This window comes from Octopus bimaculoides, chromosome 25 (assembly GCF_001194135.2).
Source record: "Octopus bimaculoides isolate UCB-OBI-ISO-001 chromosome 25, ASM119413v2, whole genome shotgun sequence".
Taxonomy (NCBI): Eukaryota; Metazoa; Mollusca; class Cephalopoda; order Octopoda; family Octopodidae; genus Octopus; species Octopus bimaculoides.
The window spans coordinates 11,052,761-11,069,216 of NC_069005.1; the positions used below are offsets into that span (position 1 = coordinate 11,052,761).

Below are 16,456 nucleotides of genomic sequence, written 5' to 3' on the forward strand. Positions count from 1 at the left end.
CTCTCTCTGTTTTTTTTAAAAATTATTTTAAGGTTTAATTAGTATTTAATAGACTCGAGGCATGTTTGGTTACTGATAATTATTTGGTCGTTTACATCCCTCTCATTTTCCCATTAGTGTGATCATACGTATATATGTGTGTGTGTGTGTGTTTGTGGGTATTTATAATTCTATATTTATTAGAAGGTATTGAAGCTACTGATGATGATAAAGGTAGAATACACTCAATATTTTCTGTTTACAACGAACGCCATTTCTTCAACCATTCTTTTCTCTTTGTCTCCCCCACACACACACACACACTTCGTGTATCTCTCTCTTTGTTTTTCCCTTTCTTTCTTTGATGACATTCTCTGTCTCCTCCCACCTCTCTTTTACTCTGTCTCTGTCTCTCCTGCCATTTTATGCTAAGTTTCGCATCTGTAAACGGGATATTGAAATCTTGCGAACATTTCAAGACTGTTTATTTTGTTTTTCGTATATTAAAATCTATGTATATATATAAGCACGCACTCTCGAAGACTAAACAAAAGTGTCTGTGTGAGGATCTTTATATAAACACGCGCACCTCAATTTTTTTTTGTGTATATATAATATATATATATAAAACTGAATTTGTATTTATTTGAATATACGGCGAAGGGCTGCCTAAATATACAGTGTAGCAACTGTGTATATATATTTAAATATACAGTATAACTGTGCGTGTATAAATATTTAAATAACAGCTGAATGTGTGTGTGTATATACAGTATAACAGCTGAACGTGTGTATGTATATATGTAATGTCTGTGACTGGCGGAATGATTTGATGTAATGTGTGTAGGCTTCTGCCATCTTTATCATTTGCCATGCAACGAGCCGAAGTTATCTCATTAACTGGTTCAAATCCAGTTGTGTGACCCATTATTAAAAGAAAAGCAAAAAACAAAAAATATATATGAGAAGCGTTTGACAACACCCCCCACGTCATCACAACTACCCACCACCCCTGTTGATTGATGGAGTGAAGAGTCCCAGTTGTAAGAAGTTACCAAGACACCGTTGACTACAAACAAGTAACAAGTGCCTATTAATAACTCATCCATTATTAGCATTGTTGTTTTATCGAAAACTCGGTGTTTGAATTCGTCTATCATATTACTAGCAATGACTTCTGTGAATTCTCTCTTTAAGTGTTGGTTGGTCTTGATGTTGTAGGAGAAAAAAAAAAAATTGGCATGTGTTTAGCCCCAGGTATTCCCTGAAGGAGCAGACGTATGATCAAAAACGTTCTCAGTTCAGCAGTGACGTAGCTTTTGTTTTTTAATTTTTATTCATACAGTAATTCAGTCATAGGGCTATATTATCAATTTTTTTTTTTTTTTACCATTTCCTGTAAAACGAGAGTATGATTTGGGTGCTGTTTTTACCAAGTCAATCCGAAATTCAAATGCATTGGTATTGGGGAACCTGTGAAAGCCATGAACACTTGTTTTAGACCAAACTAGTGTTTGAAAAGTCGAGCAACTGTGTAGAAGCAACACTTTTGTTCAATTTGTGGGTGTTTGTCTTAGTCAGGAACCAGGTTTTGGGGAATTTATACCGTAGTCTGTGGTGTATTTCTCTTTCTTAAGATATTCAGAGAAGGAGGGACAGGACCTCTCATCAAATGGGTGATGTTGATATTTTAATTTGAACACCAGTGGGGAAATGCGGGAGGACAAAGGGGAATGAAGAACTTGACAGTGTTCATTGCAGGTTTTTGGGAGACGAATTGCTGTGAAGGCAACTGAGGTAGGAAGAGGTCTTGCAGATATCTAGTTCTGAGAAGCTGAGGCCATTTCTGAGGAGAAATTACATCTGGAGGCAATGTTCTTTTCAAGCTTTATGCATGTAAGCACAAAAGGTTGCTTTGTATGTACCTAAATGGGGCACATAATTTTTATCACAAGAAAAAAATATTGTACATGATTTGTACTGCTACCATTAAAAATATGGAGGGAACAGTTTTTGAGCTTGTGATTATAGTGTTGGTAAGTGCGAGGGGGTGCTGAAAATTTCCTGGTTTTAAGGGTATCATGAAAGGCCTGGTTGGAGGCCTTCAGAGTTCTTTTAGAGGGCTTAGAAAAATTGAACCACTGCAATAAGTGTGTGATTCTGAGAGGGGAATATATTGAATAAAATTATAAATAACTGATCCTCCTATATTTTCTTTTACCCAAAGTCAGGAAATTTTCAGTACCCTCTTGTATAGCTTAAGCGGTTATGACTTGGTGTGGTTAGGCCAGCGTTTCTCATAGGGATGGGTCTTTGAGGATTAGAAAAGGGGGCAGGTGAATTACTGTTCTAATACAACAGTTTCCATGATTTTATTTATTTTGAAACCTGTCAATCACAATGCTGAAGAAAGTTTTGTGGATTTAACATCTATTCCGTCTTAGAGTGAAGAAGATATAAAAAAAAAAGTCTAATTTTTTGGTGGAGCTGGTAGCTGTTGGCCTGAGAACTATTTGTCTAGGTGGTGTGTGTGTGTGTGTGGCAGTCTTATAGAAGTGTGGAGTAATTAGTGATGTGAGCTGATGTTGAGTAGGTGTTGGAAGTGTTTCTTGGCAATTAAGAATGCTAATCTATTTTGAAAATTTCATTATCAGTGGTTGTCATCCTGTATTCCCTTCACCTTCAGAAATTGTTCCCGGGACCACATTGATCTCTTTGTTCTTTTCTAAGATAGCTAGCTTGTGATTTGAGGGAGATCTGGCCTTTTTTTTTTTTTTTAACAAGTCTAGCAACCAAGTTTGGCTTTACGGTTTTGGTGATTACTATCTTGTTTTCTCATCACCCCAGCTTGGCATGGATTGGACAGGTTTAATTCATATTGTGCATTCTGTGAACTAGTCATTTGGCTGTAGTTTTCTAATGGGCCAATCACTGGTCTGTAACTGGTGTGGGATAAAAAAAAAAAAAAAGATAGGTGTTTTATTTGAATGCACCAGTTTGTCTTTTCTCAGATATCCCTTTGCATGTGTGTGTATAAATTATATAAATCATTAAACATTCATTGTCCATAGGTTGGATGTGTGTGTGTGTGTATGAATTGTATGTATGGCAGATATGCTAATTTGTAGCTATTGCAGGAATTGTCGTGTGGCTGAAGTTTGCTTTGCAACTTAGATAGTTTTAAGTTCAGTCCCACTGTGGCAACATGGACTAGTGTCTTCTGTAGTTAGTTTCAGTCAGATGAAAGCCATGTCTGAATTTGTAAATGGAAACTGAAATGAGTGCCATATTTAGATGTTTGTGTGTGTGTCTGTCAATCTATGTAAATATGTGTGCATGTTCGCATGTTAATGTCTCCCTGTCTTGACTGATAGTTGTAAACGAGTGCTGTCATCATACATGCAATGTCCTTCATTTCCTTTTGTCTGCGAAAGCGTCTGCCCTTGGGGGAAATATTACATGACTTGGAAACGGGTGAGGGTTGGCGACAATAGTATATGGCTGTAGGAAATCTGCCCCAGTGAATTTTGTCTGACCCATGCAAGCATGTAACAGGGGATGTTATAAGGTTATATAAAATAGATGAATCACTGGTTTCATTAAATTCATTTGTTTTGCTCAAATGAATTAGTATGTAACTGGCTGAATATTCCACAGATACATGTACTCTTGATGTAATTTTCAGGTGGAATCAGCATGGCACATGCTATGTTCAAAGCTGTACCTTTCAATTACTGGTATAAACTGCCTGATGGGTGTTCATACAGTTTGTCTATTCAATTTTACTTGCAAGGAATCAGTTGACCTGGGGCTATAGAAAGTGACGTTCCCAAGATATCACAGATTAGACTTGTACTTTGTGGAAAAGTAGATGTTAAAGGATAGTAATAACCTTACTTACCTTAAAAAACAAATTTTTTTTTTGGCTTTGTGCCCATGTTAGAAAAAAAACTATTATGATTAATGTAATGAGAAGATAGATGTATTAACTGTGGCTTAGTGGTTAGGCTGTTGCATTACATGATTGTAAGATTGGGGTTTCGGTTCCTGGTCCGAGTGATGCAGTGTGTTCTTGAACAATACACTCCATTTCATGTTGTTCCAGTACACTCACCTGGCAAAAACAAGTAATCCTATGATGGACTAGTATCCCATCCAGGAGTGGTAGGGAATAAATACACCGTGAAATCTGAGAAACTGACCTTATGAGCCTGTGGCTCAGGAAGGACCTTTGATCCTTGGATTAATAATAATAATCTTATCAAAATTATTAGAACTTTTCATAAGGTGTGTACTGTTACTTTTGATTTCTTATGGGTTCTGATGTTTGAGGGTACTGCTTATATCCTCATTTTAATACCCACTTTTCCATACTTCCTTAGGTTGGATGAAGTTTATTGACTGTAGAAAATCTGTTTCCAAGCGAGCAAATATTTTCTTTATAGCTTGATATGTTTTTGCAGAATGTTGGACAAGAATGGCATTAACTTAACAACAATCTCATATCAAGACAAGGAGTCACACATACAAACATGATCGGCTGCTTTCAGTTACCATCTACCGCATCAACTCGTGAGTCTTTGATCAGCCTGGGGCTATAGCTATATGCCCATGGTGCTGTGCAGTGGGACTGAACTCAAAACAATGCGGTTGGGAAGCAAACTTCTTAACTATACAGCCATACTTGTGCCTGTTTATAGTAGTCTATGTATTGTTTTCAAATTTTGGTACATGGCCAGCAATTTTTGGGAAGTGGGTAAATTGATTTACACCAAACTCCAGTGTTCAACTGCTACTTATTTTGACCCCAAAATGATGAAAGGCAATGTAGTCCTGGGTGGATTTTGAACTCGGAATGTAATGGATGAAATGCTGCCAAGCATTTTATCCAGCACTCAACCAGTTCTGCCAGCTTACTGCTTTATGGTCGTCTATATATTCATATGGTTTGCATGACTGGGGTGAGTTGATTTTGTGTTTTTAACTCTGGTGAAATGTTTACAACAGGGTTTCCCTACTGGGGTCCACATAAGCTTTAAGGGGGGTCAATGAGTAAGAAACTGTAATTTGTGGGTCCATATAGAAATTTTGTTTACTCGAAGAGGTACCTGTATTTATTGAGATTTTCTAGATTTGTATTTGGAATTTATTTTATGACTATAAAGATTGTTTCATTGTTAGTTTTTACTAACCTACAAACAAACATTTTATTTCAAATATTTACATGTGCATATATGGGGTCCACAGATAAGATAGCTCTCATGGGGTCCATAAACAAAATAAGGTTGGGAACCCCTGGTTTACAGTGTCATTACCCTGTTTCAATCAGTTTAATCTTGGGTGTCTTATTCTTGGATGTGTCAACAGTATCCGACTAGATTTGAAACGCAAACCAGTGAAGGACAATAATGCTCTCATCTAATGGGACCTACTGTGTATTGTATAGTTGTCTTGAAGTGACATGGATGAGTGGCTAGCATATTGTATTACCTACTCATGGGGCATGAATTGAAATCTGAGCACCTGATTATGAGGGGGCAGGGTACTATCTACAATCCTTCACTTTTTATCTGGCTGTTAAAAATAGGCAACAGGTTTTCTGAGATACTTGATATACTGCAGTTTTATTCAATGAATAGACAAGTGTGGTATGTAGTAAGAAGTTTGCTTCTTGATCACACAGTTCTAGGTTCAGTTTCATATAGGTATGGAAAAGTGGATGTTAAAACGGTTATGATGAATGAGTTATATCTTTTATGTCATGCCATAAAACTAGAACTGAGCATCCTCTCTCAAAGGTCTCTTAGGGCTAAAGAAGAGACAGCTCCTGTCCTCTGCATTTTTTCCTGTATGTGCATAGGATGGAATTAGTGTTGTTTAACCATGGAATGTATCTGGTTGAGTATACTATGATCTTGCCACTCTCTCCATCAACATTGTGTAACTTCAGTAAGTCTGATAGATTTTGTTTGAGCAGATGGAGAACAAGAAGAGGCAGTCGATTGTTTGTACTTTGAGGGACATAGAGGCTAAATATCTGTCATACAGTGATTAGATGTATATGTGCAAAAGGTCAGTCAAAATCTTGTCGGATTGAAGACCCTTGCAGTAATAGTGGCTAAAACAGAAATGACCTTTTTTTTTTTTTTTTTTTTTTTTTTTTTTTTTGCAGTTTAATGTAGGTAACTGACAGCACAGCTTGATATTAAGTTAAATCAGTATATGTACTTAAAACAACAGATCAAAATGATCAAAACAATGTGTAAATATGACATTTATGGGCACATTTTTATATTGATGTTAGTATTACATATGTTGGCAGTGTTCCTGTAAGACAGTACTGCAGGGGGCTGCGTTGGTCAGCCAGTCCTGAAATGTATTTCACAAGAAATGCATTAAATTTTATATTCAGTTTGAATATGGTTTGAGGAATTATCTAATGTAAGAGAGGATAAAATGCTAACTCCCTTCCTTCTAGCATTCATCTTTTCTCTAATGAAGTCATTAGAGGACTTCTTTGGCTTAGAAAATTTATAAGATGGTTGAAAGTTAACTCTTGAGCATATATACTAGCTATATTTGGTCCAAATATTCTATCGGTTTTGTGTTTAAACTGGCCTGGTGTGGCCTCTCACACCTACCTTATGTCATTCCAAAAATAGACTCATCAAAACCTTGAAGATAATGCCACAGGATAATGCGAGATTAATGGAATGCAATGAATAAGCTTTACAGTGTAATCTGTATGCTAAAGGGTTAAATTAGAAATAATTGTGGTGGGAAGAGAAAGAAAAAAAATTGCTTATTTAGTTTTCAGGCAAATACAGGAAGAGACAACTTGCAACAGTACTATCATACGTAATATTCTTAGTTGAAATAGTGATGAAAGATGTACTGTGTAAATGTATAATACTGTACATTGGATGCTGTAGGAGAATGTAACTGTTTAAAGAAGAATTGATGCCATCTGCATGCAAAAAAATAACCTTGTTGATTTGATTGACAAATTGAAAGTAGTGTGTGTGTGTGTTGGCTTCTTGTTTTGACATAACTTGATTGTTGTGAATAAATGTCATTTCCAATATTCTGTGAAAACTTGGTTGACCACAGGGAAATATTACCGTGTTTGAAAACTAGTAAAGGCTGGTGACAAGAAGGGCATCTGGCCATAGTAAATCTGCCCCAAACTCTGACCTATGCAAGCATGGAGAAGTGCACATTAAAATATATATATAAATAAAATATAACCTCAAGTTGGCAATAATTGTTAGGTTTCTTATAAAAGGTATGAGGCTTGAGGTAGGCATTGTTAGCATACTAAATCACTAATTTTAGATTTGCTAATTTAAGTAGGTACATTTTTTTTCTTTTTAAATAACACTCTCATCCAAGTCTGTTTTAACTCGTATTTTCCTGTCATCCTTATTGCTGCCCTTCCCACCTAACCGTAAACTAAACGCTAATCCAAAATTATTTAACCTCTGCTTTGCATGCTGGCATGGGTTAGACAGTTTGACTGGAACTGGTAAGCCGGAGAGCTGAAACAGGTTAGTCTGATTTGGCTTGGTTTCTATGGTTGGATACCCTTCCTAACAGCAATCACTCCAAGAGTGTAATGGATGCTTTTTACATACCACCAGCACGTCATCGGTCACAGCCATTGGCCAAAAAACATGGCAGTATCTATGTTGTTGTTTGATGTGTTAGAAATACCAGCCAAATCTCTAGATACAACGCTTTCTTTGGAAAAGAGGACATGTTAATGAGGTTTTAGATAAATTTTATCTTGGTTGTAGTCAGGATGTTTTCTAGGATTGATTTTGTCGGCTGCATCAGTGCTAACCTGGGGTTAAACAACTACCTTCAGAAACTCTTTCCCAGCCCGTGCTTCCCTTACAAGGCATGAAGGCCTGGAATGGCTAAAGAACATTGATCTTTTTCTTTTGACTAATTAAACTGTATTGCACAAGCTCAGAACTTTCCTCTTAATCTAATGACATTGTAAAAGGCCAATGTTTTTAACCTGTTGGAACAAGACTAAAATTGTCATGACCTCTAATCCTATTTTCAGCAAATATATTTACTTGAAAGTTATTGATTTGTTTTGGCTAGAAAACGGGGCTGAACTTTCTATAAGAGATCAAATTGATTTCAGTGTACTACAAATACTTATTTTTTACCAATAATGAAAGTTTTATCTCTTAGTAGTGAGGTACTGACATATTTACTGTAATAGCTATAGGAATGGCTGTGTGATTAAGAGGCTTGTTTCTCAGCCATGTGGTTTTGGGTTCACTGCCCACAGCACTGTGGGCAAGTGTTTTCTACTGTAGCCCTTAAACCAGCAAAAGCTTTATGAGTAGATTTGGTAGATGGAAACTGAAAAAAAGCTCATATTTGTGTTTGTGTATGCCCTTGTCTTAGCAATCACAAAATGATTGTAAATAAGCATCTGTCATACAAGTGGTGTGGTTTCCAATCTTCCATGAGAAACATCTGGAAAACAGGTATGGGTTGGTGGCAGGGCATCTGAGTGTAGAAATTCTGCCTCAAATAAATTCTGTCTGATCCATGCAAGCATGGAAAAATAGATTTGAATACTTTGGCATTTAAACTGGCCATATCCAGCTTAAATTTCCTACCTGTTTTATGTTCAAACCAGCCAGATCTGGCCTTGCACACATTCCCTACAATGTCATTCTAAAAATGAGCAATCACATCATCAAAATTTCAAAGCTGAGATTTTTGCACAATTAATTCCACACAATGTGAATAAATAAGTATTACATTTGACAAGAGTAAACTGAATGTGAAAGGGTTAAATGAGAAATATCAAGTCTGGTGTTTTGACTTGAACATCTCAATGTTGTTAATATTGTGACTAAATAGTTCTACTTGAAAATTTTAAAACCATTTTGATGGCTTCTCTGTCTGCAACTGGTTTAATGTTTTCAAGAGATTCATTTGACATTTTTGAATATTTTTTTTATTTTTGAGACAGTTTTCACTCAGTTTTATGAAATGATGCATGATTAATAATTCAAAAATGTGAATAGATAAACTTTACAATTGATAGAGTAATCTGAATGCTAAAGGGTCAATGATTGTTGTCTACGTTTGCCTCCTTCCCTTACACACATACACACTTCTCTGCTTTTTTATATGTATATACCAAATATATATTTACAACTACTAGATCACTAAATTTAAACCCTAACATTTAGACTAGCTATATCTTCCATGAATATTCTACCTGTTTTTTTTATGTTAAAACTGGCCAGATCTGGCATCTTGCGCCTACCCTACAATGTTTTTTTAAAAATAAACAATCACGTCATCGAAATCTTGAAGGTACGAGATAATACATGATTAATTCAAAACAATGTGAATAGACAAACATTGTATTTGATGTAGTAGTCTGATTGCTATCTATATTCCCCCACCTCTCCAACTCACAAAAGGAGCAGAGATGTATGTATATACCATGTCCTAACATTGCACCTTACATACTTTCTTCAATTGCTGGTACTGCATGATTATCTGCCTTCATTAACAGCAAGGGTCATTCCTTTTTTACCCTTCCTATATTACATGAACTGTCAAACCATCAATTGCTATTTCAACCCTTTCGATACCATCCTGCTTGGGACTACCCATGACCTTATGATACAAATATCCTGCTCGAATATTCTGTGTTTTGTGTTCAAACTGGCCAATTCTGGCCCCATACCTATCCTACAATGTCTTTCTAAAAATATGCAATCACATCATTGAAATCTTGAAGTTACAAGATAATACATGATTAATTCAAAGCAATGTGTATGATTGACATGGTTATCTGAATGCTAAACGTTTAAATTATAACATTCCATCAAGACATATGTATGTTCCAAACACCAGCTTAATGAAGGAGTTGTTTTACTAATTTTTTTTTTATTAAAATTAATTGAAACGAAGCAGTATATTTCTTTATAAATTTGATAAAATGTGTTAAACAGAATTACTCTCATCACCTTCATCTTACTAGTTGGACGTGCTTGACTACCAAGACCAGTCACTGGGGGAAGAATTTTCTGTATGGTCACTCAACATGCTAGAAACAGTAATCAAATTCCTTCAAATCATTGCTTACAGTTTTGAAAATTGGGAAGACTCACTAGCCAATATGGTCCAAGATGTCCCTTTATTTCAGTCATTGGACTGTGGCCATGCTGGAGCACCTTGAAGGGCCCTCATAGAATCCACTCTGTACTTAAATCTGATACTTATTCTGTTTCTTTCTGCTAAATCACTGTTACAGTGACATAAATACTCTAACAAGTTGTCAGTTTCTCTCTCACGCACATGCGCGTGCACGACAGGCTTCTTGCGCAGTTTCCAATTACAAATTTACTCACAAGGCAGAAGTTGGCCTGGGGCTATTGTAGAAGATACTTGCTTAAGACGCTGCACAGTGATTAAGTTTGTTACTTAACCATGTAATTGCTTAGTGAACTAAAAACTTCATAGCTGTATCTGCACCAAAATATAGAAATGGATGTGATGATCATGGTTGGAATGGTCTTCCATTATAGACAAGCTTGATCAAGACTGACCTGAAACTGCAGACATTACTATACTATTTTGTTTGACCCTGTTAAGACTGATTGATGTCAGTACATAATTTCTAGCTTTAACACTAGTGGAGTTGGTACAGAGGAATACTAAATTTGATTTGTGAGTGGATTTGATAGATGGAAACTGAATAAAGACCATTGTGGGCTTGTGTGATGTAGGTATGTGTGCGTTTGTGTATATCCTTGTTCAGACAGCAAGTTCTGGTTGTAAACAAGCTTCATTGTTCGACAAACGGTGTCGTTCATCTCCAGGCTTCTGTGGAAAAACATGTCTAGCCATAGGGAAATATTACCTTACTTGGAAACGGGTAAGGGTTTGGGTGACAGGAAGGGCATCCAGCCATAGAAAAATCTGCCTCAACAAATTCCAGCTGACCCCTGCAAGTATCGAAAAATTTACTGAAATTTTGCTTTAATTTCCTCCTTCCCCTCTTGCCAATACTTTTGTAGAACCTGGAAAGATTAAAGATGAATTTTAACTCTGGCAGGATTTGAACTAGGGATGTAGACATTTTTATTTAAATATACTCTAAATCTCCAGTCCACCACCCACCACCACTCTTTTTTTCTTTTGCATTAACACATGTAACAGATATTTGTGTGATTGGTAAAGTGAAACTGAGCTTAGTACACAAGTTATACCTTATTTTTGTTGAGACCAGCAGGAACTGACTTCAAAATGTGAAGTGCTGAAACTGAAGCTAAAAAAGAAAAATCATTTTAAGATCTGTTAACCAACTGCTGTTGTACTTCAATTATTCCCTTTATTATAAGGCCAAATCTTGTACACCAGTGGTTCTTAAAACCTGGGCAATTGGGCAGCCTTCTCTTATGGGTATTTAGGGGTGGAGGAGTTGTGAATTTTCTGGAAAATAAATTAGGCCAGGTACAATACTTACATTTTAAACATTTCAACAACAAAAAATTTGTAGATTTGTATATGAAGATGACATTGGATTTTCAGTGAGCAAAAATCTGACCAAGCCTTACGTTCAGTAATTTCCATTAAACCATAGCATAAAGGTGATTATTCACATATGTACTCATGTGTATACACATGTATCTTATTTCTTTACTACCCACAAGGGGTTACACAGAGGGGACAAACAAGGACAAACGGATTAAGTCGATTACATCGACCCCAATGCATAACTGGTACTTATTTAATTGACCCCGAAAGGATGAAAGGCAAAGTCGACCTCAGCAGAATTTGAACTCGGAAGGTAGCAGCAGACTAAATACCTCTCAGCATTTCGCCCGGCGTGCTGACGTTTCTGTCAGCTTGCCACCTTTGTATACACATGTATATGTGTATACACAAAGATACATGTGTATAAAGATACTTGTTCAATTAGACTTTAATATTATGCAGAGGTTTATTATGTATATTTTCTTAGTTTGTTGAAATTGATTTAAAAAATTTTTTTTTATTTGCAATACATGGAAGGAAGGAAGGAAGCATTTGTAAAATAAGATTCCACAACAGTGGTCACTCATCTCTAGGAAGATGAGGGAGTGAAGTTAATTGAAATGACATCACTATAATGATAATGGCTGGTGTTTGATAAATCTGCTTGTACAAATGAATGACAAAGTTGATTTCCTAACTCCTATTGTCATTTGTCTGGTGCTGCACCATTTTTTTTTTATGTGGTTACCATACTGCTTTGTTTTTTTATTTTTTAAATCATTAAATGAAAAATGTGAGATTTTAATGGTTGTTTCACTGTTTCAGATCCCAGCAGTGGGTATGATGGAAGGACGGAATGCTGAAACTAAGAAGACCGATGAAAATGTCCAGCCTGTTCCTCCAATCCATCAGTATAGCAGGGTAAGTACCATGGAGCTTTCAAAGGACATGTTAGTCTCAACAGAATTAGTCAACTCTAACATTTTTCTTAGTTTCAGTGTTGTATGGATACTAAGTAGGACAATGAGAATAAGATTATACTAGTGGTCAAGGTTGTTTTTTTTTTTTTAAGCAGCTTTCAAATAACTGGAACTTGTGACCATGTTTGACTGTGACTACCAAACCTTTGGTGTGTAGTGACATTTTAGGTGATTAGTCATTGAAGCAAAACACGCTGATACAAATTGCTTGTCTTCATTGTATGATTGGTAGAAAGAATACCAAAGCAAGGCAGACTGTGGTCTTTTAACTCTGTGTTGTGTTCCTTGTGTAGTGGGAAGAGCTTAAATGTAATCTCTACCAGATCCTTGTTGAAGCAGTAATGAACTCGCATAGACAAAAAAAACAAATTACTAGAAATTAGTAACTGATCACCTTGTAACTTTGTAGTCAAGTTTGTTCGATTCATTGTTAATGATGTCCCCCATAGCTGTTCTTTTACTGTTGTTTTTGATTAAAAAAAAAAAATTAATTTTTAAATGGATGTTTGTGATGAAACAATCAAGAGATGAACCCAGCACTTCATCTGGTGAACGAGTAAGGCCTAGACTCATTACAGTTGAGGAAATTATTAATATTTATTCTGCAAATGAAGTTTACTCTTATGCAGACAGTGAGTGATTTGCACAGTGGTGAGGAAAGTAGTGATTTGGGTAAACAAATATGGTAGATCAGAGATAGGCCTACTCTTATTTTTATTTTGATGTAAAACGTTTTTTTTGTTGTTTTTTTGTCTATTAGTCTTGCTGCAACTAGCAAATGTATTATTGCTATTCCAAATTTTCTTGTGGTTCTGTTAATTAGCTGGCCTGCAATCATTATGCTTGTGTGTATGCAACTATTTACGTTTTTGCTCAGGTGCCCAGATGGAGGGTCAAGTCACACACACAGGCCCAGGTCTTGTGGGTGATGTTAAGTTTCTCATAACAATTTCTACTGTAGCATCTGTGATAAATATGGTACCTTGATAGCATTGTCTATGCAAAAGCTAAATCTTGTGCATTGAGTTAACCCATTACCTCCCATAATTCTATTAACTGGAGATTTTTTTATGAAACTTTGATTTCTAGCATAAAACGGCCTTAGAAACGCACTGGAATGATCAAAATAACATTTTAAATAGAAATAAGCGAGATATTGGGTGAAAAATTAGCAAACCTCATTTGAATATCAGAGAAATATACCTAGTAGATAGAGCAAAAAGGTTAGATATGTGTAAATATCGACAGATAATTACGAAATTTGTAATTTTTAAGTGACCTCATATGAGATCACTGGTAGGTAATGGGTTAAGGGTGCTGGGTGGGCCGGGTTGAGATCTATTGGTAATTGTTTCTATTATCAGTCAGAATTATCAGGAAGAAGGGATCTGATCAAGTAAATGTGTACATGGTGGAAAATGGCATCACATGTAGCAAATGGTACTAAGATATTAATATTGGTGTGCTGACACCTTGCTCAATTCAGAACCCCTACCTGTAATTCTTGGTTAATTCCTGGCTGTTCTTACTTTTGAAGTAACCAATCTCTGGGTGGCTAGGGCTCGTGCATGTGTCTAATTTTGTATGTCAATAGTGACATAATGATTTTCTTAAGGAAGAACAGATGTATTGTAATTGGCATGATGTATCACATCCAATGTCCCCTTCACCACTTCAGGGAAGCACTTTCTAGAAGATGAAGATGACTGAATTTCCACATTCTGGTCAGTGGTTGTTAGTACTGACATTCTTTGCTTGGGATTGTCTGCTATTGAAAGACATTGAAACAAATAATTCATGTGCTTTAATTTCCCTGGGATAATGTTGATTTAGCTTTGCTTACAGGGCATATTTGCAAGGTTTATGATCTTTGTAGATGGCAAACTACCTACTTCCAAGTCTCAAAAATGTTTTGCATTCATTTCTTGACTAAATACATTCTCATTTCAGTAGGCTTCAGCTTTTGTGATAAAAATGCTACAGATTCCTATATTACTGCAGCATTCTAGCAAGGTATTATATTTTCAGGTGTCTTAATTTCCATGGATAGTTGGTTTAATTTTGCTTAAAGGGCATATATGTAGGGTTTATGGCCTGTGTGCGAGGCAAACTACTTACTTCCGAGTCTCAAAAGTGTTTTGCTGTCATGTACATAGTGACTTTTGACTAAATACATCCTCATTTCAATAGGCTTCAGCTTTTGTCATAAAAATGCAACAGGTTCCTATGTTATTGCAGTACTCTAGCAAGGTATTATATTTTCAGAAGAACATATTAACATTGTAAGTTCAGTGAAATCATTCTTGGTGTGATGGAAAACAGTTTTGCTTGCATTTGACCCATGCAAAAGATTTGCATGAACACTTGAGATGCTTCCAAAATAGATCTGTATTTGACATGAATGAGTGGTTGCTGCTCCTCATTCAAGAAAGGCTTGGAAGTTCATGAAACTTAGAAATTATTACCGTTGCCAAATGACAGAGAGTGGTGTGTGTGTCCCACCACCACTGGGACACACACACACACACACACACACACACACACACACACACGGAGAAATCCTTTGGGCTCTGTGTGGTATGTTGTCTTAAGAAGATCGAGGCTTTCAACACTTGGCTGAGATATTGCATTGGTGACAACAACCTTCTCAAATAACTGTATTATATGACTGATATGGAGTGTGTTGATACTTGTTTTTGGTGTCTTGTTAGCAACTAAAACCGTTTTGATGGATATGTAGATGAAAGATATCCCTTGTCACTCGGTTTATAAACTGTTGAAAAATCATGTATTGTGGTAAACCCAATGGTATGTGGTGTAAATTCTGAACTTGCCGCTGTAGGTAAGGAATTAAGAGTTGGTTGGTTGTTAGCCATGGTGGTTATACTTTAACCCTTTTAGCATTCAATGTACTCTGGTCAAATGTAATGCTTATTTATTTACACCGTTCTAAATTTTGCAATATCTAGCAGCTTTGAGACTTTGTAATTGTATATTTTTAGAATGACATTGTAGGGTAGGTTTGCTAGGCTGGATCTGGTTAATTTGAACATAAAACAGGTACAATATTTTGGTTTGGATATGGCTGGCTAAAATGCTAAATGGTTAAAGGCCTAAGACATCATTGCGATTAAATTGTATCAGGCTTGCCAGTATTAATAAGCCATGATTGTTTTATCAATTGAAATTCAGTACATAAGCACAAGCATGGCCATATGGTAAGAAGCTTGCTTCCCAACCACTTTGTTCTGGGTTCAATCCCTGTGTGGTACCTTGGGCAAGTGTCTTCTATATCCTTGGGCTGACTAAAACCTTGTGCGTGGATTTGAAAGAAGCCTGGTGTGTGTCTTTGTGTATGTCCTCCCCATCATCGCTTGACAACAAGTGTTGGTGTGTTTATGTCCCCATAACTTAGTGTTTCGGCAAAGAGACCAGTAGAATAAGTACTAGGTTTCAAAAAAAAAGTCCTGGGGTTGATATGCTTAACTAAAACTCTTCAAGGCAGTGCTTGTAAAAGAATGTATAATTGATAAATTGAAATTCTCTTCACCTGTTCCTGTTAATTAGCTGAGGAAGAAAACTCAGCAAAACAGTATTTACTATACAATGTTAGACAGTAAAGTGTTTCCAAGAACAAAAAAAAAAAGAAACAATGTGTTGTCAGTTGTGCACAAAATTCTTAACATGGTATGTAATTGTATGAAAGCGATTAAGTTGTAGTGGTCTTGAATCTGTACAGAACAAAAGCATAGACAGGCAAACAACAGTATCAAGTTAGATTGTAACATATTTATACTAATATAACATATAGAGAAAAGCAAATACATGAAGGTGGGGGTGTAGATAAATACATACATATATACACATACATTTGTTTCATTCATTTGACTTCAGCCTGTTGTATATATATATATACACACAGTTTCAGTCATTGAACTGCAGCTTGCTACATACATATATATATATATATA

At 36.1% G+C, this 16,456-nt stretch overlaps 1 protein-coding gene across 6 annotated transcripts in view; it reads left to right on the forward strand.

Moving 5' to 3' along the window:
• The window catches only part of LOC106872957 (eukaryotic translation initiation factor 4E transporter), a 115,629-nt gene that overhangs the window by 39,024 nt on the left and 60,149 nt on the right, over window positions 1-16,456 (forward strand). For all 6 annotated transcript variants that reach the window (XM_052976797.1, XM_052976795.1, XM_052976796.1 and 3 more), the window contains exon 2: window positions 12,331-12,426. In XM_052976797.1, coding sequence (XP_052832757.1) covers window positions 12,346-12,426 — 81 coding nt within the window. In that variant the 5' untranslated portion in view covers window positions 12,331-12,345. The remainder of the gene's footprint in view (window positions 1-12,330; window positions 12,427-16,456) is intronic.